We start from the raw sequence: 26,787 nt of genomic DNA on the forward strand, positions 1-26,787 counted from the left end.
GCGGAAAATTCTCACCAAAATGCTTTTGTACGCTTGTAAACAATATAATGAGCTGTTAACAGCTGTCGGACGAATGGCTTAGAAATGACAGCAGTCTGAAGTTGGTTGAAGTTTTTTCATCTCATCCTGTAGGTAGTCAAATCAACATAGCTGCTGGAACAATGAATTTTGGAAATTTTGGAATTTATTATCAAACCAATTTTGGAATTGAAAATTTTAAATAAAAAAATATTAAAATTCGATAAAATTGTTTAAAAAAGCCCTATTATAACAACCTACGATTGGTGTAGTATAAGAAAATCTACTAATTTGTGAGAAAAAAACAACAACAAAAATTTTGACATGTCAATGTTCCAAAGCATTGATGCATCTACCTGTATTCTTTTACCATGTGGGCTTTGTGGTTAAAACACATCTTATATTCCACATCCAACGAAGATAAGTTAAGAACTAGCAATGAGTAATCGACACACAATTTTGCAGACATGTCTGAATGAATGATTCGTCGTACTAACATTGTATGAATGGACGCACACATTTGTTTTAACATACAATGAATGACACGAGAGCATGATTGGCAGGCAGTGTGATGAATTTTGATGGAACCAAGTGGCAAATTATTGTTTATTTAAAATTCTTTTGAAGGGGGTTTCCTGTATAGAAGACGCTCAGTCTTCCATCATAGAATTCCTGTTTCCAGAGAGACCTAGAGCTATATATATAGAAACCCTAGAGGTGTGTATGGAGGACCTACGTGTATGGAGTAAGTAATATTTTTTGTCATAGGCCGTAGTACACATAACAGAGTTCGGATACGAAATTTGAAACAATTCGGGTAAACAAAGTCGCTTAAATCGTCAAAAAACCGAATATCGGGGAGGTACCGTTATATGGGGGGCTATACGAAGACATGGACCTGCACCGACAATTTTCTGTCATAGGCTGTAGTATCCATTACGAACTTCAAATACCAAATTTGAAACAATTCCGATGAATAATGTCGCTAAAATTATCAAAATACCGAATATCGGGAGGTACCGCTATATGGGGACTATACGCAGACGTCAACCTGCGTACGTAATTTTTAGGCATAGGCTGTAGTACAACTTACAAACTTCGAATACGAAATTTGGAACAATTCCACTGAAAAATGTCGTTAAAATCATCAAAATACCGAATATAGGGAGGTACTGTAATATGGGGGCTATACGACGACCTGGACCTGCACCGACCATTTTCTGTCATAGGCTGTAGTATCCATTACGAACTTCAAATACCAAATTTGAAACATTTCCGATGAATAATGTCGCTAAAATTATCAAAATACCAAATATCGGGAGGTACCATTATATGGGAGCTATACGAAGACGTCGACCTGCATACGTAATTTTTAGACATAGGCTGTAATACCCATTACAAACTTCAAATACCAAATTTGAAACAATTCGGGTGAAAGATGTCGTTAAAATCATCAAAGTACCAAATATAAGGAGGTACCGTTATATGGGGGCTATACGAAGACGTGGCACAGAGAATTTTCTGTTGTGGGCTGTAGCATCCATTACGAACTTCAAATACCTAATTTTGAAACAATTCCAATGAATAATGTCACTAAAATCATCAAAATTCAGAATATCGAGAGGTATCGTTTTATGCGGGCTATACGAAACGTGGACCGATATGGCCCATTTACGAACTTTTCTTTAAGGCGAAACCTCAATATTTGCCTCTTCTAATGGTTTCTTAATAATAGATTAGATATATGATTTTTGTAAAGTGTGCCACTCGCCATACGGAAATGTTTAAGGTACGACAGCAATTTTTATTTAAAGTATGACAAGGTCATGCTCTTTATTTGTAACTGCGGGAACTAATAATCCTAAAGGTGAGAATACATAAAACGCTTTTCTGACTAGCTTAAGGCTGGAAATACATAAAGCTTTCTTAAGTCATCGGCTGGCTTCTTCGTAGATGAACAAAGGAGTTTAAGGTTGACCTAGTTCGATTTTGGCTCTAGTCTCCTTTGTTCATTTCCGAAGAAGCCAGCCGATGGCTTAAGCCAGCCAAATAAGCGCTTTATGTATTCCCAGCTTAAGTATGAGGCTGGCTTCTTCGAAGGGACAAAATCGAACTAAGACAACCTAAAACTACTTTGTTAATCTACGAAGAAGCCAGCCGATGACATAAGCCAGTCCAAAAAGCCTTATTATGTACCCTAAGGGTGGAAATACATAAAGCTCATATTTGGCTGGCTTAAATCATCGGCTGGCTTCTTCGTAGATGAAAAAAAGGAGTTTTAGGTTGAATTAGTTCGATTTTGGGCCTAGGCTTCTTTGTTCATTTCTGAAGAAGCCAGCCGATGACTTAAGCCAGCCAGATAAGCCCTGTATGTATTCCCACCTTAACCCTAATATTACTGAGAAGTGTTTTCCATTCAATTGATATTCGAAAAAGTTTGAAACAATCATGTCAGAAGAATACAGGTAGATGCATCAACGCTTGGGAGCATTGATATGTCAAAAAAAAATTTAAATGTTTTTCAAATATAAGTCGATTTTTATATGTTTTCTTATTCGACGCCATTCGGAGGTTTTTATAATTCGTGTTTTTTTCAAGATTTTTTACAAATTTAAATAATTTTTCATTCGATATTTTTAATTCCAAAATTGGTTTGACAGTTCATTGCCCCAGTAGCTGTGTCGATGCGTCTACCATGGAAAAAATCTTCAAAAATAAAATTTATTGATTTACCCTGTCCCCATTCATGTGACCATGACTGTAGCCAACCACATTTTCATAGAAAACTCAACATTTGTTCGATAAGCAATGGCTGACATTACATGCGCCACACCATGCAATAAACAATCGTGGTCATCGACATAGGGATAGGTTCGAAAATTAAAAAATTGCTCCCCCTTTGCCAGGATTTTTGGAATATTTTTTTTTTGTTTGATTTATTTTATTTTCCCCGAAAAATTAAAATTTTGTGATTTTTTCGAAAAAAAAAACAATAATTTTATTTTTTTTTTTCATAATTCCTCCCTTACTCCCGCATTTTCTACTGTACTCAGTAGTATGACATTTACTGAGCAGTCCTAGTGGCCGTTGATTTTGTATACATAACCGTTACAGTTGTGCTCACCCATGAAGACAATGAGATTTCTGGGAAGAGAGTTAATTTTTTCTTCTCACTTTTCTCATTAGAGGAGGGATTCTCAAGAGATTTTCCATTAAAAAATTTTATAAAAATTATAGAAAATTTTCAAAAAAATTTTAATATTTTCTGGGCATATTTAACCAGCATTTTATTTGGCAAACGACTGCTTTTCAATTTTCTTTGTGGCTGTGCTGTACTCTATGCCTTTGCTGCCTTTGCTTGGTTCATTCGTTCGTTCTTTGGCCGGCTGGCTTGCTGGCTGGTCGTTGTTGTTCGTTTGTTTGGTCGTTGGTTCAACGAGAGTCAAGAGTGGGGTAGTTGCTGAGTGTGTGTGTGTGTGTGTGCCCTCCTTTAGTTTCTCATACATTTTGCATTTTATGTGTTGAGGAGAGTGTTTGCATCGTACGTACGTACCTACGTACGAGTGAAGCAAGAAAGCACACCGTACACCAACCGAACAACCCAAAACCATCCATTCACCAAGAGATAGATAGGGAGTACTTTGACGAGATATACTGTTTGCTGCTGCCGTTGACTGCCTTTTACTGCGTACAACTAAAGTAGATACGGACGGTTTTCAATGCGACGGCTCATGATGTTGTTGTTGTTGTCGTTGCTTGCTTGCCGTTGATGATATTGTGCGAAAACTATGTTGTGTGTATTTTATCCGCCTATACTCTACACTGGGGAACTTGTGTGTGCGTGTGTTTTCGTTGGCTATGATGACGACGACCAATCGACCGACCGACCCCCTTTACTGCTCTCTTTAATTCGTTTGGCTCCCCTCTTGCATTTACATCCATCGGTCGTCGCATACACACAGCATATCCTCGTTTCGTTCGTCGTTCAATGTGAGTACTTTGTTGACTTGCTGTGAACAGAAATGTTTTTCTACTTTAGTACAGCCATCAACAAGCCGTTGCGGTGAAAATACACTCAACGAAAAAAACGGGGGGTTTTATTTTGGAAAAGATCTCAAAATATGGATAAGAAAACTAGTAAGAAAAGCTGGACGGGACTTTCGAACTTTGAATTTGGCAAATTTCATAAAAAAATGTGTTAAAAAAAATTAACGTAGCTAAAATCAGCAAAATACCGAATTATTGGGAGGTGTCGTTATATGGCGACTATACGAAGACGTGGACCTTCACAAACAATTTTCTGTCATAGGCTCCAGTATCCATTACGAACTTCGTATACCAAATTTGAAACAATTCCGGTGAATAATGTCGCTAAAATCATCAAAATACCGAAAATGGGGAGGTACCATTATATGGGGGCTAACCCAAAACGTGGACCTGCACAGACAATTTTTTTTTTGCAGGATGTAGTATCCATTGCGAACTTCAAATACGAAATTTGAAACATTTCCGTTGAATAATGTCGCTGAATTCATCAAAATACCGAATATCGGGAGGTATCGTTATATGGGGGCTATACTAAAACGTAGACCCGCACAGACAATTTTCTGTCACAGGCTCCAGTATCCATTAAGAACTCCAAGTACCAAATTTGAAACAATTCCGGTGAATAAAGTCGCTAAAATCATCAAAATACCGAAAATGGGGAGGTACCATTATATGGGGGATATACGAAGACGTCGACCTACAGAGACAATTTTCTGTCATAGGTTGTAGTATCCATTACGAACTTCAAATGCCAAATTTAAAACAATTCCGGTGAATAATGTCGCTAAAATCATCGAAATACCGAATATTGGGAGGAACCGTTAATGGGGGCTATACGAAGACGTGGACCTGCACAGACAATTTTCTGCCTTAGGCTGTAGTATTCACTTCGAATTTCAAATACTAAATTTGAAATAATTCCAGTGAATAATGTCGCTTAAATCATCGAAATACCAAATATCGGGAGGTACCATTATATGGGGGCTATACGAAGGCATGTACCTGTACAAACAATTTTCTGTCATAGGCTGTAGTATCCATTACGAACTTCAAATACCAAATTTGAAACAATTCCGGTGAATAATGTCGCTAAAATCATCAAAATAGCGAAAATAGGGAGGTACCATTATATAGGGCCTATACGAAGGCGTGGACCTGCACAGACAATTTTCTTACACAGGCTCCAGTATCCATTAAGAACTCCAAGTACCAAATTTGAAATAATTCCGGTGAATATTGTCGCTAAAATCATCAAAATACCGAATATCGGGAGGTACCATTATATGGGGGATATACGAAGACGTCGACCTACAGAGACAATTTTCTGTCATAGGCTGTAGTATCCATTACGAACTTCAAATACCAAATTTGAAACAATTCCGGTGAATAATGACGCTAAAATCATCAACATACCGAATATCGGGAGGTGCCGTTATATGGAAGCTATACGAAGGCATGTACCTGTACAAACAATTTTCTGTCATAGGCTGTAGTATCCATTACGAACTTCAAATACCAAATTTGAAACAATTCCGGTGAATAATGTCGCTAAAATCATCAAAATAGCGAAAATAGGGAGGTACCATTATATAGGGCCTATACGAAGGCGTGGACCTGCACAGACAATTTTCTTACACAGGCTCCAGTATCCATTAAGAACTCCAAGTACCAAATTTGAAATAATTCCGGTGAATATTGTCGCTAAAATCATCAAAATACCGAATATCGGGAGGTACCGTTATATGGAAGCTATACGAAGGCATGTACCTGTACAGACAATTTTCTGTCACAGGCTCCAGTATCCATTAGGAACTCCAAATACCAAATGTGAAACAATTCCGGTGAATATTGTTGCTAAAATCATCGGAATACCAAATATCGGGAGGTACCATTATATGGGGGCTATACGAAGACGTGGACCTGCACACACAATTTTCTGCCTTAGGCTGTAGTATCCATTACGAACTTCAAATACCAAATTTGAAACAATTCCGGTAAATAATGTCGCTAAAATCATCAAAATACCGAAAATGGGGAGGTACCATTATATGGGGGATATACGAAGACGTCGACCTATAGAGACAATTTTCTGTCATAGGCTGTAGTATCCATTGTGAACTTCAAATACGAAATTTGAAACAATTCCGGTGAATGATTTCGCTACAATCATCAAAATACCGAATATCGGGAGGTGCCGTTATATGGAAGCTATACGAAGGCATGTACCTGTACAAACAATTTTCTGTCACAGGCTCCAGTATCCATTAAGAACTCCAAGTACCAAATTTGAAACAATTCCAGTGAATAATGTCGCTAAAATCATCAAAATAGCGAAAATAGGGAGGTACAATTATTTGGTGGCTATACGAAAACGTGGACCTGCGCAGACAATTTTCTGTCATAGGCTGTAGTATCCATTACGAACTTCAAATACCAAATTTGAAACAATTCTGGTGAATAGTCTAGCTTAAATCGCTAAAATACCAAAAATAGGGAGGTACCATTATATAGGGGCTATACGAAAACGTGGACCTGCACAGACAATTTTCTGCCTTAGGCTGTAGTATCCATTGCGAACTTCAAATACCGAATTTGAAACAATTCCGGTGAATAATCTCGCTTAAATCACCAAAATACCGAATAACTGGAGGTACAATTATATGGGTACTATACGAAGACGTGGACCTACATGGCCCATTTTCCATACCAAAAGTCCTGCAGACATAATATACATTTAAGTAAAATTTTATCAACCTACTTCATTTCGTTCGGAAGCTAGACGGACATCGCTAAATCGACATAGAATTTTATGCTGATCAAGAATATATATGTACTTTGTGGGGTCTAAAATGAATAATTCGAGGTGTTACAAACGGAATTTAATATACCATCCATACTATGGTTTTATGTATTTTCACCTTTAGAATTTCAAGCTTTATCTCATATTTTTCTCTTGTATGTATTTAAATTACGGTATTATTTCTCTCTGTGCATTTCGTGTAGCCCCAATAGTCTCTGCCATACGAAAACACAGACACACTCTCCTACATACACATATGTCACCCACAGCAAATCAACTATTCATGCAAAGGCAATATCGTTCAGAGAGAGAGAGGGGTAGGGAAGTAGTTAGTAGTATTGCTGTGTGTTGAGGATTTTCTGTTTTGCTACTGCTATCGTATTGAAATAATTTTTCATTGATTTCATTTGATTGTTGTTGTTTGCTTGACTGTTGGAGAGGGGGGTTTTTTTGGTGATATTTGGCCGATGAGAGGAGGAGAGCACACTGAGAAAAAAAAATAACTCTACTGTGACGAGAGTTTGCATTGTATTAAAAAAACCCATGTCAACCCACCTAGATATGGCTACTCATAGTTGGAGAGCAACATAACCCTCAAAAAGCCAAATCCCTGCCTTTTCTATCAAAAATAATAACAACAACAACAATAACATTGTTACAATCATCATGTTGACGACAACAACATCATCGTCATCATCGTCGTCGTTGTCGTCGACAACACAAAATTTCAATGTAGAATGTACGAATGAAGCGACCAACAAACCCCGCCAACCATTTGCCTTGCTCCTTTCCCATCATTTGCCCAAGCAATATTGTGTGTGGAAGAACAAGCACGGCACAGCACAGCTCTGCTTGTTATAGCTTGCCTGCATACAAACGCCGCCACCACCATGTAGCTGTGATGGCCAGCCAGGGCGCGGGCAGGCAGGCAGGCAGCGTTGCGAGGGGTAGCCTCACACAAATGTTCTTTGGTTTCTTTCACTCATATAAAAATTTTGTTGATGGCTGGCTGCTTTGCTTTGAATACTCTGGCTGGTTGGTTGGCTTGTCTGTGCCTGCTTGCTCGTCTGTCCCTCTGTTGTTCTTGCCTTACCGTTTATTCGTTAATAAACACACACACGTACATGTAGCGTAGAGAAGCTCTGAGCATTTTATTGTAGTATCAACGTATTCACAGCTAGCTGTAGCCGTGTGCCCTGCCGTTGCTTTGCTTTGCTTTGCCTTGCGTTGTGTTGTTGAGTTCAGTTCACTTCAGTTCAGTTGATTTTCGTTCAGCGCCAGCCAGCCAGCCAGGCCAGTCAGTATACAGTTGAAATTTCTTCTTGTTAACCAGTAGTACTATTGCTTCTATACTAGCAGCTATACACTGGCCCAGGTCTTCTTGCATCTGTTGTGACTGTTGTGTGTTTTGCACAGTCTTCTTCAATTTCATCCTAAGGTGTGCGTCTGTGTGTGTGTGTGTTCGCGTTGGTTGTATCACAAAAATATTTTGTTATTTGCAAAAATTGTTCTACTACTAGTAGTGACTAGTGTGACGACGAAAACAACCACGACCAACAATTTCATATTCTTCGGGGGTACCACCAGAAGAAGAATTGTTCCCAAAGAAGCCAAGCAACAGAGAGCCAGGAAAATCCAAAACATATTGTTGCTAAAGCATCCCCAATTATAGGGTCGTCAAGAAAACTGTAAGTACGAAGAAAATATATTTTTTTTAACTAAAATAAAATTATTTGAAAAAATTAAAAAAAAAATAAAAAAATTGACAAACAGAAAAAAAAAATAAAAAAGGAAAAAACACACCCAAGTTAAATAAAAATAAATATGTTTATAGCTGGATGTCAAGTTTGCCAAGAAGAGAAAAAAATATTGCAAAATTAATAAACTTAAAAATGAAATTAAAAAAAAAATACAAAATAAAATTAGGCCTTCGCCACTTAGTCTTCCCTTATAGCTATTACATTTTCTTAACCAATTAGACAATTTCTACAAAATTAAAAAAAGACAGAAAAAATAAAACATTAAAAACAATTATGCCCCTAAAAAATAATTTATTGACAAGCCATAAAAAATACGATTTGCTTTTTTCAAATTTTCAAATTATGGCGCTAAACAACGTTTGCTTTTTGCATGTGTGTTATATACACACAGGCATACGAGAGCCCTCAACGAACAACAATTTTTGAACTCGGTTTTTGACATAGAAAACAAACAAAAAAAAAACACGATGCACTTCGGCTTTTGAATGATAACATTTTCCTTTTTTATTTGGATGGGTGACTAATCCAAATAAAGAAATTTAAAGAATTTAATAAAATCAACAATTAAATTTAATAAATAAATTACTTGATATAAAATTTCTTCAGAAAACCATTTAATCTTTGCAAATCAATAGCAAAAATCAACTCTGTAATTGGTCTTCCCCTTTTGCCAAAGAGATAACACAGTTACTCACAACAACAATGGGAGACAGCCACAGAGAAAGAGAGAGCAAGAGCAGGCCACTTAATATAACTGATATAGACATTTTTTTTTTTTTCATAGAACAACAAAATTTAATTTAACATCTTTTTTAAATACTTTATTTGTTTATTAAAAAGAGTAAATAACACTCGTAGTCCTTTCCCCTTCGTCAAAAATCCCCCCACAAAGAAATGAGGGAGACAAAAAGCGTCATTGAATGAACTGATATAGAGAAGAATTTGTCGCAAAAGCCAAATCAATTTAACGGTAATTTGATTGAGGTTCGTTTTTTAATTGCCAAACAAAAAAAGTGTTGCCAATATAAGCACTAGAAGAAAAACGTAATTTTTTTGAGCAAAAAATAGAGGAAAGACAGCCAAATGAGAGGAAAGACAAAAGTCACCATTTCAAGAAACTCTGGTAGACTGTGAGTTAAGGAAATCTTAATTTAATTGATTTAAGGAAAAGTTGCAATTATTTTTTGTCTTACCACTAGTATTTTATATAACTGATTTTCACCCCCAATTTCATAGATAGAATTGCTTAACAAAATAGATTACATATTTATTTCTTTCATTTTTTGTGCGTTATCAAATTTAGCAGTTGACAAATATTGACCAATTCGTATCTGACCTAAGTCCGATATAAATATTACAACGTGTCGAATTTGGACTATATCGACCATTTCCTATACATTATATGAGATATGTGCAAATTTTTGGAAAATGAAGAAATATACCTGAGGTAACAGCTAAAGCGGGCCGAAGTATTCCATTTTCATACTTCATGTAATACAGATAAAAATATTGGTATGTGCAAAATTTGAAGGAAATCGAACATTTATATCCAATTTAGTGCGAAATCATAAATTTCGACAAATTACATATTCATATCAGATATCTTGTTAAAGAAATATTTAGATATAGCACTTGTTTCGCAAGTTATGACAGATATAAGCATTGGAAATTGTTACCCTTTGTGGGTGAGGTACCAGAAGGGGTTGGCGGATGTATATCACATTTTTGCTAACGCAAGAAAATTTGGATGTGTGAAATTTGAAGAGAGTTGGATGCATATATCGCATTCTTTGAGCGTTTTGTTTTTAAAATTTTCAATCTTATGTGGGAGAGGTACCAGAAGGAATGGTCCGATCTCTACCAATTTTATAACATATCTTGTGTTGATGGAAATATTGAGATCTACTAAGTCTAAATGGAATCGGTTGTTAATTTCGTGTTTTATGAACTTCATGAATTTTCAAAATACCCGAAGGGATGGACCGAGATTTCCCATCTTCACACTAGACCTTGGGTTCATAAAAATATTATGATTTGTGAAGTTTAAAGAGAAACGGAAGCTTATTTCGGATTTTATGATAATTTTGTTTACTCAAAAATTCAACCCTTTGTGGGGGAGGTACCAGAAGAAATGCTCCGATCTGTACCATCTTTATATCAGATTTTGCGTTGATGGGAATATTGAGATCGGCCAAGTCTGAATGGAATCGGATGTTAACTTCGCGTTTTATGAGCTTTTTGGATACTTAATTTTGAGCACTTTGTGTGGGAGGTACCAGAAGGAGTGCACCGATATATTCCATGTTCACGCCAGATATTGTGTTAATAAAACTATTATGATTTGTATAATTTGAAGACAATCGGACACTTACATCACATTCTACAAGAGTTCTAATTATTCAAAATGTTGAACCTTTGTGGGGGAGGTGCTTGATGGAATACACCGACATTGTCCATTTTCGTACCTGACCCAGAACTGATGCAAATATTAGAATTTGCCAAGTTGGAACAAAATCAAATTATCCTTTCTCCTTCTGTGCAATAAATTATTTTCTTTGACAATTTTGACATTTTGTAGGGGAGGTACCAGAAGGAGTGGACCGATATTGTCCATCTCTGAACTTGATCTAAGTTTGACAATTATATTACGATATACCAAGTTTGGATTAAATCGGATACTCTCTTCGAGAGTTATCGTGAGCACCAGCCAGTCAGACTGACAGCCGGACGGACGAACATCGCTAGATCGACTCCAAATGTCCTGAAACGGATTTGGTCCAAGGAAATCAAGGGTATAAAACCATTATTTCGTTGGAGCACGTTTTTGCCGTATCAAATGATATATACCCTCCCTCTCTAGCCAGGGTAGGGTATAAAAATAAAAAATAGACAAATCCGACTGTTGCATATTTAAGTCTATTTGACTCGATAAGACTTGAGCACAGAGTTGTATTTTTCTAATTTCTTTGAAGTTGAGCAATCTTTCTTATTCAGCCATAATAATGTACAGCTCTCAATTTCTGTAATTTACCTTGGAAAATTTTACAGTATAGAAAAGAAGTTTCCATCTCTGACTTTTTGAATAAATTTATGATGGATTTTGACCATGAGATGTTGTTAACATTTATCTCACTATTTACCTCAACTCTGTATTCAATTGTCAGAAAGCATCAAAATTTCGGCGTTTTTCACAATCTTCCACAATTGACAACACAGAAAGATAACCTTAGTTACTCTCCCGTATGACTCGAGCACAGAGTTGTATTTTTCTAATTTCTTTGAAGTTAAGCAAACTTTCTTATTCAGTTATGATAATGTACAGCTCTGAATTTCCGTAATTTACTTGGAAAATTTTACAGTATAGAAAAGAAGTTCCCATCTCTGACTTTTTGAATAAATTTATAATGGATTTTGACCATGAGAAGTTGTTAAAATTTATCTCACTATTTACCTCAACTCTGTATTCAATTGTTAGAAAGCATCAACATTTTGGCGTTTTTCACAATCGTCCACAATTGACAACACAGAAAGATAAACTTAGTTACTCTCCCGTATGACTCGAGCACAGAGTTGTATTTTTCTAATTTCTTTGAAGTTAAGCAAACTTTCTTATTCAGTTATGATAATGTACAGCTCTGAATTTCCGTAATTTACTTGGAAAATTTTACAGTATAGAAAAGAAGTTCCCATCTCTGACTTTTTGAATAAATTTATAATGGATTTTGACCATGAGAAGTTGTTAAAATTTATCTCACTATTTACCTCAACTCTGTATTCAATTGTTAGAAAGCATCAACATTTTGGCGTTTTTCACAATCGTCCACAATTGACAACACAGAAAGATAAACTTAGTTACTCTCCCGTATGACTCGAGCACAGAGTTGTATTTTTCTAATTTCTTTGAAGTTGAGCAACCTTTCTTGTTCAGCCATAATAATGTACAGCTCTGAATTTCTGTAATTTACCTTGCAAAATTTAACAAATAAAGAAAAAAAGTTCCCATCTCTGACTTTTTGAATAAATTTATGATGGATTTTGACCATGAGATGTTGTTAACATTTATCTCACTATTTACCTCAACTCTGTATTCAATTGTTAGAAAGCATCAACATTTTGGCGTTTTTCACAATCCTCCACAATTGACAACACAGAAAGATAACCTTAGTTACTCTCCCGTATGTTGTCGTGTGAAATCATATGGTTAAAGAAGCACTGCACATTTCCTCATATTCTCAATACAACAGACAATAACAACCAAAAATATTTTCCTGCTGTGATCAACAGCTACTAAGAGGCATATATTCTTGCCAAATTTTCGTCAGACATATAAAAGCTGACAATGTTGATGCGTATGCGTCGGCAATTAGAATCAGGTTGATGGTGATGATGATGATGCATGCATGCATGCACACATTCTTTGGGATCATGCACACACATACACATACCAATTTGCAGGCACTTAGTGTGGTGGGGTGGTAGCCAAAAAGTTAAGTTAACCAGTCTTAAAATTCTTTTCTTAGTCTATTATGGCCTGCGTGACGGTGACGGCCGACAAGCGTAAGTTCAACGTAACATGCGGCAACGTTTGATACAATGTATGTACCAATTGCAAAACAAAGCAAAAACATGTTGCATCATTTAAGGTGTATGGTGTGTTGAGGTTAATTGTGCTTATTTTGAAAAAAAAAAGAAAAAAAAATGAATTTGAAAAGAAAAATGTCCATTAAATGATAAAGTAGCAGTAGTTGGCGAAAAATGGTTGTTATGTGACATTTTGCAGTCATCGAATGTGAACTACCCTAATATTGATCACCTGTTACGAAGATTACATGGTAGAAGAATACAGGTAGTCGCATCGACACAGCCGCTGGGACAATAAACTGTCAAACCAATTTTGAAATTGGAAATTTTGAATGAAAAATTAAACAAATTTGTAAAAATTGTAATAACCTCAGAATGAAAGAAAACAAAAAAAATGTACTTATGCTTGAAAAACAAAAAAAAAAAAAAAGATGTAAGTTCGGCCGGGACGAACTTTGAACACCCTCCACCATTTGGAACGTATTTGACCATTTCCAAAAATTCTGTTAAAATCTTAAAAACCGAATGTAGCCGTTATATTAGGGTCTATAGGACGACGTGTCATAAGCCATTACAATATTCAAATAAACAAAACATGAATCATGAAAACACAGAATATCGGGAGGAACCGTTAATGGGGGCTATACGAAGACGTGGACCTGCACATACAATTTTCTGTCACAGGCTGTAGTATCCATTACGAACTTCAAATATCAAATTTGAAATATTTCCGGTGAATAATGTCGCTAAAATCATGAAAATACAGAATATCAGGAGGAACCGTTAATGGGGGCTATACGAAGACGTGGACCTGCACATACAATTTTCTGTCACAGGCTGCAGTATCCATTACGAACTTCAAATACCAAATTTCAAACAATTCGGGTGAAAAATGTCGCTAAAATCATCAAAATACCGAATATTGGGAGGTACCGTTATGTGGGGGCTATACCGAAACGTGGACCTAAATGGCTTATTTTCAATACCAAAAGTCCTGCAGACATAATATACATTTGAGTAAAATTTTATCAACCTAACTCATTTCGTTCCGAAGCTAGAGTGATTTCCACAGACGGACGGACATCGACATAGAATTTTATGCTGATCAAGAATATAAATACTTTGTGGGGTCTGAAACATATATTTCGAGGTGTTACACACGGAATGTCAAAACTTAATATACCCTCTATGCTATTGTGAAGGGCATGTAAATGTGTAAAAATCTACTTATTTTTTAGGAAACATTTAAAAATGTCAATGCTCTAAAGCGATGATGCATCTACCTGTGTTCTTCTCCCGTGGATACACCCATGGGAGGTTATAAATTTTTTGTGTGGTAAATCTTATTGAAAAAATCCGGATTAAGTAACAAATCCTGATAATGTGGGTTAATCTGGATACAAGTTTATATCTAAACGAGCTATTAGCCCAAAAATCAACAACAAGCCGAAAATGACACTAAAACCGAGCGTAGATCTGTCAAAACGTTGATCTGTCTTAGGCCTGTTATTTTTAGGGATTGTTTTTTTTTTTTTTTGTAAAAATAAACATCAATAAACCCCAACATTGTAGTGATTGTGTTTCGGCCCGTGCATGGCGCAAACAAATGTTACCCCAACCAGACGACATGTCAAAATTTGTTTATGTTTTGTTTATCTTTCGTGCTGTGTTTCCAATCACAATAAATGTTTTGGCAACTTGTCTAGTTGATCTGCTGCGGTTAATACACAACCTATTGATTATGCCATAAGCTCGAACATCCAGTTATTTTGATTTTTCGACATTAACGAGCCGACTCATGGTAGAACGCTTAGGAGCATTGATATGTCAAAAAAAATTTAAATGTTTTTTTCAAATATAAGTAGATTTTTATATGTTTTCTTCTACGATGTCATTCGTAGGTTATTATAATTCGCGTTTTTCAACAATTTTTTACAAATTTAAATAATTTTTCATTCAATATTTTCAATTCCAAAATTGGTTTGACAGTTCATTGTCCCAGCAGCTGTGTCAATGCGTCTACCTATATTCTTCTACCATGGTAACGACTGGTGACTCATAGCATGTTTACATTAGAGCTTTGCTGGGTTGAATTTCCTTAATGACAATTTATTTGAAGTTTGCAACTTCAATCATCTAGATTTACCAAAACCGGTCGTATTATTATGTCAGAACCAAATTCTTTTATATATTTTACACCTCAGCTTCCATATAAAGAGTGATTTGTTAAGAGCTTGATAACTTTTTTTTAAAAAAAAAACGCATAAAATTTGCAAAGTCTCATCGGTTCTTTATTTGAAACGTTAGATTGGTCCATGACATTTACTTTTTGAAGATAATTTCATTTAAATGTTGACCGCGGCTGCGTCTTAGGTGGTCCATTCGGAAAGTCCAATTTTGGGCAACTTTTTCGAGCATTTCGGCCGGAATAGCCCGAATTTCTTCGGAAATGTTGTCTTCCAAAGCTGGAATAGTTGCTGGCTTATTTCTGTAGACTTTAGACTTGACGTAGCCCCACAAAAAATAGTCTAAAGGCGTCAAATCGCATGATCTTGGTGGCCAACTTACCGGTCCATTTCTTGAGATGAATTGTTCTCCGAAGTTTTCCCTCAAAATGGCCATAGAATCGCGGGCTGTGTGGCATGTAGCGCCATCTTGTTGAAACCACATGTCAACCAAGTTCAGTTCTTCCATTTTTGGCAACAAAAAGTTTGTTAGCATCGAACGATAGCGATCGCCATTCACCGTAACGTTGCGTCCAACAGCATCTTTGAAAAAATACGGTCCAATGATTCCACCAGCGTACAAACCACACCAAACAGTGCATTTTTCGGGATGCATGGTCAGTTCTTGAACGGCTTCTGGTTGCTCTTCACTCCAAATGCGGCAATTTTGCTTATTTACGTAGCCATTCAACCAGAAATGAGCCTCATCGCTGAACAAAATTTGTCGATAAAAAAACGGATTTTCTGCCAACATTTTGGTAATAAAATTCAATGATTTGCAAGCGTTGCTCGTTAGTAAGTCTATTCATGATGAAATGTCAAAGCATACTGAGCATCTTTCTCTTTGAAATCCCACGTGATCTGTCAAATACTAATGCATGAAAATCCTAACCTCAAAAAAGTCACCTTTTATAAATGTTTGGCGTCAAATTAAGGCGGCTTTACAACAATTTCTTGTCAAGTAAAGTGTACAGCCAGATTTTTTAACACTTTGATTTTTTTTTTGATATTTTTATCCGAATTACATCCGAAAAATACAGATAATTGCGCCATAATTTTACTATTTATTTCTTTATAAATCAATCTCTCTGATTCCGCCTGTTCCATTCATTGTCCGCTCCCTTAAAATGTAATAAAGTAAATAAAATCAATGCAAACATTTTCTAATAACCACAATGTCTCTACTCTACTGTTCTTCTCGTTCTCTAATTCTCACCCTCCCCCCCAACACACACACATACACCCATCACACGATCATTACTCAATGCAAATTCCATTAGCAATTTCTCTTTATTTTCTTTCTTTCATATTCCTGATTGTCTCTCATTCGTTACGTTAGATCTCATAACAATTAATTACCGGTATTTGTTGTTATTTCTTTTTTTCTGCGCTATTGCTTAGCGTAGTATTTAGCAAATGATGAATATTAGAATAGCGTGAAAACAAGTTGATAGATATTTACGCCATAATTAAATTGAACACAACAATCGGGCCGGTGGTGCTGCTTATTAATGTCGGCGACACTTAAACAATACCTAGTTCACACTCATACTAACATTACTCCTCTCACACACGAACGGCGAGTTGTATAGGCAAATTAGATAAACAAAATAGAAAAATGAGCGCCAAATAAAAGCAAAAAAACACGGTCAGTGCTGTCTGTCTTGTTATTGTTCGTAGTCTATTCAAATAAGAACTAGCTTGCTTGCTAGTGCTGCTTTTTTTTGGTTCCTTTTTGTGGGACTTGATATCGCATATTATCAAAACAACGTTCACACTTCACAACAAAATTCAGAAGCATATTAAACGTTTATTTTTTCACAACAAAAAGGAGAAAATCAACCAAAAACAAACCGGTGCATGACAAGAGAGAGTGTCTGCATCTCTTCTCACACTCTCTCTCATTATAGAATTGTAGTAGTTAAGTGGCCTTTAGACTTCATGATTAAGACATGGGCTCTTCGTGTGCGCTGTGAATATCGATTATAGATAACTCTTGTTTTGTTATTCTTGATATAAGAAATGCTTACATAAAACAATGAATGAAATAATAATTAATTAAATCTTTTGGGGTATATATTTATTTTAAATTAGGCTATTTAATCATACATAGATTATATTATTACCAAACGTAAATAACATAGCGCCGATTAGCGAAAGGTTTGGTTGAAAATCTTATGGGAATTTTTTTGTAAAATATTAAATATAAATATAAATATTTAAATATAAACATTAATAAATATTGGTATGTAAATTTTTTTCAGAAAGAAGGGGATAAAGAGTATAAACCATTTTTGTTCTCTGTGTGTTAGAAAGGCCTATAGAGGTATTTTCTTCCCAAAAATAGCAAACTCAAAAGACCACTGGATCTCGGGGATAGCTTAGAGTCCAAATCGGTCTTGAGATATGTAGCAGTCTTTTTGCAGGTTAAAATGTATATCGGAACCGAATTCCACAAAATGAAAACGCACGTCCCAAAATTCACTCCATTTGAGCTGACATAAGCCATTCTTGCACAATAAATCTGAAATCGGATTAAGCATATATACAAATCTGAACCGATCTTGATAAAATTTGACAGAGGTATTTCCGAGCTCTATAAGATATCTGGTACCAAATATCATTTTTGTGGCGTGCATATTACGAATGTGGGGGACTTAAACACGAAATCGGATGAGACATATATAGGGGAGATATAGCTATATCTGAACCGATATTCTCCAAATTTGATGTACTTGCTTCTAGACTGAATTTGGTGGGATGTACCAAAATTCAGGTCTTTCGGACTTATATTGGTCATTTGATGCACAATTAACCCGAAATCGGTTGAAGATATATATGGGAGCTATATTCAATTCTGAAACGATCTTGAAAAAAATTGGCAGAGGTATTTCCGAGCTCTATAAAATATCTGGTACCAAATATCTTTGTTGTTGAATGCATATTACGAATTTGGGGGACTTAAACACCAAATCGGATGAAACCTATATATGGGAGATATAGCTATATCTGAATCGATATTCACCAAATTTGATGTACTTGCTTCTAGACTGAATTTGGTGGGATGTACCAAAATTCAGGTCATTTGTATTAATATTTACCATTTGGTGCACAATTAACCCGAAATCGGTTGAAGATATATAAGGGAGCTATATCCAAATCTGAAACGATCTTGATAAAATTTTGCAGAGGTATTTCCGAGCTCTATAAGATATCTGATACCAAATATCATTGTTGTTGAATGCATATGACGAATTTGGGGGACTTAAACACCAAATCGGATGAATCGTATATATGGGAGCTATAACTATATCTGAACCGATATTCACCAGATTTGATGTACTTGCTTCTAGACTGAATTTGGTGGGATGTACTAAAATTCAGGTTATTTGTACTAATATTGACCATTTGGTGGACAATTAACCCGAAATCGGTTGAAGATATATGTGGGAGCTATATGCAAATCTCATCCGATTATCACCAATTTCAGTGGGGTTCGTCCTTGGGCCAAACAAATATTGTTTGGAAAATTTCATCTCAATCGAATAATAAATGCGACCTGCATTTTGTTCACAAGAATACATGGACAGACTGACAGTCGGACGGACTGCCATGCATAAATCGACTCAGAAAGAGATTCTATAAAGATCGTCAAAAGTAACTATGGGTCTATCTCGCTTCCTTTTTCATGTTATAAACATATACATCACTATGTGTTGTAGGGCGGTATAATAATCGAACATTGGCTGAGGGGGTATACATCTGTCGCCAAAACCGACTAATATTTTCTAACTTCTTTCAACTATTGTGTTTTTTTTTCTGTGGAAGCACATTACAACAATTTTTGAGACAGCTAACACTTTTTGCCACTTTTACCACGGAAAATACGGGAACGGAGCTAATAATAAATGTATTTATACCATGTTCCCACTGGCATTCGAACTGCGCCTGAATAATTGCATTTTCTTCAAGGCGATTTTATACCATTAAATACTGCATTATTCCAACATTACTTTATTATTTGTACCCAGATTCGGCGGAAATTTTAATTATATGGAGTAAACAATCGATTTGGTCTAAAACTTTCAGGTCCATTTATTTTTATATAGAAAACTAATAGTAACGTCTAAATTCCAATCAAATTTTCAATGTCTTGCAATGAAGACTTAATCACTTTTGGCATATTTAGGTGTTTGTATAGGTATTCCGCAAAAAAAATTATTGCATACTTTTGGTATACATATCTATCTATATTATTTTAATTGTTTTATTATTTGCTTCTTTTTTTTTTGTTAAATCATAAAAAACCTAAATCGAAAAAGTAAAAAAAAAACTGCTTTAAAAAAACTTATGCAATTTTTATCGTCTACTCGTTGCTTTTTGGCTGCTGTTTGTTGTTTTTCGTCTTCCTTTGTCATCGTCGTATTATTGACGTTGCCTGATTATTGTGTGTCTATTCATAGAAAGTTCTTCATAATATATTTTCCACTGCGCAAATTCCTATAAAAGTATGTATTCACAAACCCTCTTACAGCGCACAAGCTCAAACTTTTTCCCCCACACACACACAAACACTAACGCAGCAGCAGCGGTCGGATATAACGAGCAAAAACCAACGAAATGCCAGCCAGTCAGCCACTCAGCAATAATACAAATAAAGTTTGTTGGCTGCACGACGTACTTGATACATCAGCAGCAGCAGCAGCGCTGGCAGCAGCAGCGCAGAGCCCCATCAAGCTCAGTCACACAGACACCCATAAAGGTTGTTGGTTTTGTTGCCATCTACATATTTATATATCCTCAGCAGAATTAATGCAAAAAAAAAAAAAAAATTAGCAGTGGCGAAGCAACATTTTGATAAGTACACAAATACAAGCAGCCCACAAGGCCCTCTACACACTCACACAGAACGTGTGCAATACCAGCACACCACCCACTCTCCTCCAACAAGCAAACACACAAACTAACAACAATTCTCGCATGTAAATCTGTTATACTCACACACACACATTTTGAGTGTTTTCTGTGAGAAATTGAAAATACCTATTGGCTGTTTTTTTGATTCTCAACTAAGTTTTGACCTCTACTGTACAGTTGGGAGAAAGAGAATAGCTGATTATGTAAATCTCTTCGATGATTTCTCTTAAGAAGAGAAACTATTCATTTCTCTCTATTTACAATTAGGGGGATAGGGGCCACCGTATTGCGATAATAAAGAAAAGGCTCTCAATGAATAGGGTTTTTTATGTACCCCCCCCCCCCCCTTTCACCATGTGCCCCCTTCACAGGCATTTTCGTAGAAATTGTCGCACTTTTAGAGAAAGTTTGTTGTTTATGTTTATACCCTCCGCCATAGTATGGAGGGTATATTAGGTTTGTCATTTCGTTTGTAACACTTCGAAATATACATTTTAGACCCCACAATGTATCAGCATAAAATTCTAAGAGGATCTAACGATGTCCGTCCGTCTATCCGTCTGTGGAAATCACTCTAGCTTCCGAACGAAATGAAGTAATTTGATAAAATTTTACTCAAATGTATTTTATGTCTGCAGGACTTTTGGTATTGAAAATGGGCCATATAGGTCCACGTTTTTGTATAGCCCCCATATAACGGTACTTCCCGATATTCGGTATTTTGATGATTTAAGCGACATTATTCACCTGAATTGTTTCAAATTTGGTATTTGAAGTTCGTAATGGATACTACAGCCTAAGACAGAAAATTGCCCGTGCAGGTTAACGTCTTCGTATACCCTTCACATAAATATACCTCCCGATATTCGGTATTTTGATGTTTTAAGCGATATTATTCATCACAATTGTTTCACATTTGGTATTTGAAGTTCGTAGTGGATACTACAGCCTAAGACAGAAAATTGCCCGTACAGGTTAACGTCTTCGTATAGCCCTCATATAATGGTACATCCCGATATTCAGTATTTTGAGCATTTTAGCGACATTATTCACCGGAATTGTTTCAAATTTGGTATTTGAAATTCGTAATGGATACTACAGCCTATGACAGAAAATTGTCTGTGCAGGTTAACGTCTTCGTATACCCTTCACATAAATATACCTCCCGATATTCGGTATTTTGAGTATTTTAGCGACATTATTCACCGGAATTGTTTCAAATTTGGCATTTGAAGTTCGTAATGGATACTACAGCTTAAGACAGAAAATTGTCTGTGCAGGTTAACGTCTTCGTATAGCCCCCATATAATGGTACCTCCCGATATTTGGTATTTTGATGATTTTAGCGAAATTATTCATCGGAATTGTTTCAAATTTGATATTTGAAGTTCGTAATGCATACTACAGCCTAAGACAGAAAATTGTCTGTGCAGGTCCACGTCTTCGTATACCTTTCACATAAATATACCTCCCGATATTCGGTATTTTGATGTTTTAAGCGATATTATTCACCGGAATTGTTTCAAATTTGGTATTTGAAATTCGTAATGGATACTACAGCCTAAGACAGAAAATTGTCTATGCAGGTCCTCATCTTCGTATAGCCCCCCATATAACAGTACCCCCGATATTCAGTATTTTGAGTATTTTAGCGACATTATTCATCGGAATTGTTTCAAATTTGGTATTTGAAGTTCGTAATGGATACTACAGCCTATGACAGAAAATTGTCTATGCAGGTCCTCATCTTCGTATAGCCCCCCATATAACAGTACCCCCGATATTCAGTATTTTGAGTATTTTAGCGACATTATTCATCGGAATTGTTTCAAATTTGGCATTTGAAGTTCTTAATGGATACTAAAGTCTATGACAGAAAATTGTCTGTGCAGGTTAACGTCTTCGTATACCCTTCACATAAATATACCTCCCGATATTCGGTATTTTGATGATTTTAGCGAAATTATTCACCGAAATTGTTTCAAATTTGGTATTTGAAGTTCGTAACGAATACTACAGCCTATGACAGAAAAATGTCTGCGTAGGCCCACGTCTTCGTATAGCCTCCATATAACGTTACCTCCCCATATTCGGTATTTTGATGTTTTAAACGATATTATTCACCGAAATTGTTTCATATTTGGTATTTGAAGTTCGTAACGAATACTACAGCCTAAGACAGAAAATTGTCTGTGCAAGTTCACGTCTTCGTATAGCCCCCATATAACGGTACCTCCCGATATTCGGAATTTTGATGATTTTAGCGACATCATTCACCGGAATTGTTTCAAATTTGGTATTTGAAGTTCGTAATGGATACTACAGCCTAAGACAGAAAATTGTCTGTGCAGGTTAACGTCTTCGTATACCCTTCACTTAAATATGCCTCCCGATATTCGGTATTTTGATGTTTTAAGCGACATTATTCATCGAAATTTTTTCAAATTGGGTATTTGAAGTTCGTAATGGATAATACAGCCTATGACAGAAAATTGTCTGTGCAAGTTCACGTCTTCGTATATCCCCCATATAATGGTACCTCCCGATATTCGTTATTTTGATGATTTTAGCGACATTATTCATCGGAGTTGTTTCAAATTTGATATTTGAAGTTCGTAATGGATACTACAGCCTACGACAGAAAATTGTCTGTGTAGGTCCACGTCTTCGTATAGCCCCCATATAACAGTACCCACCGATATTCGGTATTTTAATGATTTTAGCGAAATTATTCATCGGAATTGTTTCAAATTTGATATTTGAAGTTCGTAATGGATACTACAGCCTAAGACAGAAAATTGTCTATGCAGGTCCACGTCTTCGTGAAGCCCCTGTATAAAGGAAAAATTGTATTTTTCGTTTTTGTTTTTTTATTGAAAATTTGCTTCCAAATGGTGGTGGGTATGATAAGTTCGGCCCGGCCGAATTTAGTTGCTTTTTTTTTACTTGTTTTTATTTCTTTTGGTTAAAATCTAAACATGGAAAATTTTACATTATATATGTAAAAAAACATTTCGTCTGATAGAACCTTAAATAATGGGCATTTCGTTTGTTGTATAGCTACCTGGCCACACATGAAATCAAGTCTTTTTAGAAAATAATAAAAAAATCGTTTTTTTTAATAATATCACCGAAAATTCTTCGTTTACGTCCTTGAAATCGGCTGGCCACACATAAAATTTTCTAAAATTACAATGTTCGATTTCTTTAAACAAATGGGAAAACAAACTACTTTTATTAAAACGAGAATCCTGTAAATTGAAAACAAATTGTAATCAAACTCAAATGTGACCAGATTATAGCTCATTCGATACGTAATTAAAAATATTACCATATATTGGTTTTCGGTTATGTGGAGGTCATTGACACTTGTGTTTTACATGTATTTACGTGCATAATTATGTATTAAAGCTAATTAAGTACGAATTTATGCAGGATATATAAATACACCTATTTTTGGTATACACACACACATACAAGTGTAAATTTAAATATTGCATATTTGTTGTGGGGTGAATAAATACAACTATATAAACATTTTCATAAATGGCATAATTTTAATACCAGCAAAAAAAAAATATTCAAATAAATAATTGAAAACCCACAATGAAGCGCCTTCTTCCTTTAAGCGGCTTTAAAGTTGGGAATACATAAAACGCTTTTTTGACAGGCTTAAGGGCCAGATAAGCGCTTCATGTATTCCCAGCTTAAGTCATCGTCTGGCTTTTTCGAAATAGAACAAAGGAGCGTAGGCCAAAATCGATCTATGACAACCTAAAACTTTTTTGTTCCTCTACGAAAAAGTCAGCCGATGACTTCAGCCAGTTAAAAAAAGCTTTTTATGTATTTTCACCTTTTCACTGACTATATTTTCCTTTGACTCCAATAAATTTAGCTAATTTGTTTTACTTTGTTCTTTTACTTTTAGCCTTTCGTTTAGTACTTGAATTAAACAGAAAAAAACAACAAAAATGGCTGGTGAACGTCCAAAACGCCCCTTGTCCGGCTATATGCTGTGGCTCAATGAACATCGTGAACAAATCAAAAAGGAAAATCCCGGCAGCAAAGTTACAGAAATCGCCAAAAAGGGCGGTGAAATGTGGAGAGCTATTAAGGATAAGAGTGTAAGTATAAACTTGCAGATAAAATGGGGGGGGGGGGGGTAAAGTCATTATAAAGGTGAGAATACATAAAACGCTTTATTTGACTGGCTTAAGTCATTGGAAAAGAACAAAGAAGCGTAAGACCAAAATCGAACTAAGTCAACCTAAAACATCTTTTGTTCCTCTAACAAGAGGCCAGTTTAAGGTCAGACTTAAGCCAGTCCAAAAAGCGTTTTATGTATTCTCACCGTATTTTAAGGTGAGATGTAAAAACTGCAATCAACTTCAGACTGCTGTCATTTCTAAGCCATTCGTCCGACAGCTGTTAAAATTTAAAAAAAAATGTAAAAATTATGGCATTTTGACTTTGTTGCAGTTTTTTTTTCATCTCACCCTGTATTCTAGAAAATGTTCACGAATACATTTCGAATAATATGAATGAATATATCCAGGCACATGAAGAACTTTTTTTACTGGCTTCTTCATAAAAGAACAAAAGAGTTAAGGGTGAACAAGTATAACTTATGGGCCAAAATCGACCTAAGTCACACTAAAGCTAGCTTGTTCTTTTATGAAGAAGCCAGCCAAAAAAAGCGTCAAACCAGTAAAAAACGTCAAGCCATTTAAAAAAATTGTTTAATATATTCTCACCTTAACACTGTTCAAATTTTTGCCCTATCCTAATTTGTTTATTTTTCAGGAATGGGAACAAAAAGCGCTAAAAATGAAAGAAGAATACAACAAGGCCGTTAAGGAATACGAAGCCAATGGTGGCACTGATACCGGCGCAGGCAAGAAACGCAAGAGCAAGGCTGCCAAGGCTCCAGTAAAGAAGGCCAAGAAGAAAGATACCTCGGAAGAAGAGGAAGAAGAAGAAAGCGAGTAAATTAATTGGCAACGGAATATAACCTGCATACAAATTTCAAAACATACATTTTAAATAAAACAAAAAACAAATTATATATGTTTAACTTACAAATATAAGTTTTAAACATTTTATAAATGTAAGCTTAAAGTGGCATATATTTACAAAGAAAAATAATATTACAAAAAAAACGGAAATTTTTTCAATATATTTAGATTTATATATATATGTGTACATACATATATGTATGCAAAATTGCAATAAGAATAGAAAATTAAAAGATTAATACTGTTTTCTTTTCTATTTTTTATATATATATTTTAAACAAATTCTCTATGCAATTTTTTGTAGTAGTATTCTTTCATAATTATTTTTAAGGTTAGTTTTTATGTGTATGTACACCATGTTTTGTAAATTGAAGTAATTATTTTATGAAAATAATTATAAGTTTTACTAGATTTCCCAATTGTATGTATGTGTTGGGGTATATTACATCAATACATGTGTTTTTCATTACAGAAAAGAATTTAACTTTTTTGTTAATTAAATGGCAAGATATTTGATAAAACCACCTGGCCACACCTCAAATTATAAGATCTAAAGCATCAAATCAACCATTTTCTTTTGTTGATCTTGTTGCTTAGCGCACCAGTGTGTGACCTGGTTTGTAATCTAATGTCTAGTGACCATTGGAACTTTTGGAAAGCTACAATTTTAAACCAAAAACTGCATACATACAAATTTTGAAGAGAGAAACAAAAACAAATATTTTAAACAAAAAAAACTTAACTTTAAATGTACATGTAATTGTAGATTGAATATTAATGAAAGAAAGAAAAAACATAAAAATCCACAAAAACAAACAAAAAACTTCAACAAAAATCCAAACATTTAATTATGTCTAACAAAAAAATAAACAAAAACTAAAAAAATGAAAAGAAATTAATGTTTTTATTTGTTGTTTATGAAGTGGGGGGAGGGGCTAAAATTTAAGGGGGAAATTTTACTGTCTAAAGCTTTTATTAACGTTTTTAAAAAATATATATATACTCTTTCAATAGTCACAAAACCGGTAAGGGCTCTATCAGATTATATGTTTTTTTACATATGTAGAATGTATACATATGTATTTTTCCATACATAGAAGTAGTGCATATGCATGGACCACATTTTAGTTGTGAAATGCATGAGTAAAGTACAAATCATGGTAGAAGAATACAGATAGATGGATCATCGCTTGAGAACATTGATAAGTTAAGAAATTTTAAATGTTTCTTTTTTTGTAAGAATTTTTTATATGTTTTCTTATTCGACATCAATTTGAGGTTATTATAATATGCGTTTTTAATTTTTTTTTTTCAAATTTGAATAATTTTGAAAGTTCATTGTCCTAACAGATGTGTGGACATGCGTCTACCTGTATTCTTCTGCCATGATACTTTTCGATCACAGCGAGCCCTATTTTCATAAT

The 26,787-nt window shown here is 35.2% G+C and overlaps 1 protein-coding gene across 1 annotated transcript; it reads left to right on the top strand.

Annotated features, from left to right (window-relative positions):
- Window positions 1-8,069: 8,069 nt before the first annotated feature.
- Window positions 8,070-26,060, top strand: LOC101893937 (high mobility group protein Z). The gene is made up of 3 exons (XM_005187083.4): window positions 8,070-8,553; window positions 24,277-24,472; window positions 25,152-26,060. The coding sequence occupies exons 2-3, from the start codon at window positions 24,320-24,322 to the stop codon at window positions 25,335-25,337; spliced, it is 339 nt and encodes a 112-aa protein (XP_005187140.1). The 5' UTR covers window positions 8,070-8,553; window positions 24,277-24,319; the 3' UTR covers window positions 25,338-26,060.
- The last annotated feature ends 727 nt before the right edge of the window (window positions 26,061-26,787 follow it).

Source organism: Musca domestica, unplaced genomic scaffold (genome assembly GCF_030504385.1).
Source record: "Musca domestica strain aabys unplaced genomic scaffold, Musca_domestica.polishedcontigs.V.1.1 37, whole genome shotgun sequence".
Classification (NCBI taxonomy): Eukaryota; Metazoa; Arthropoda; class Insecta; order Diptera; family Muscidae; genus Musca; species Musca domestica.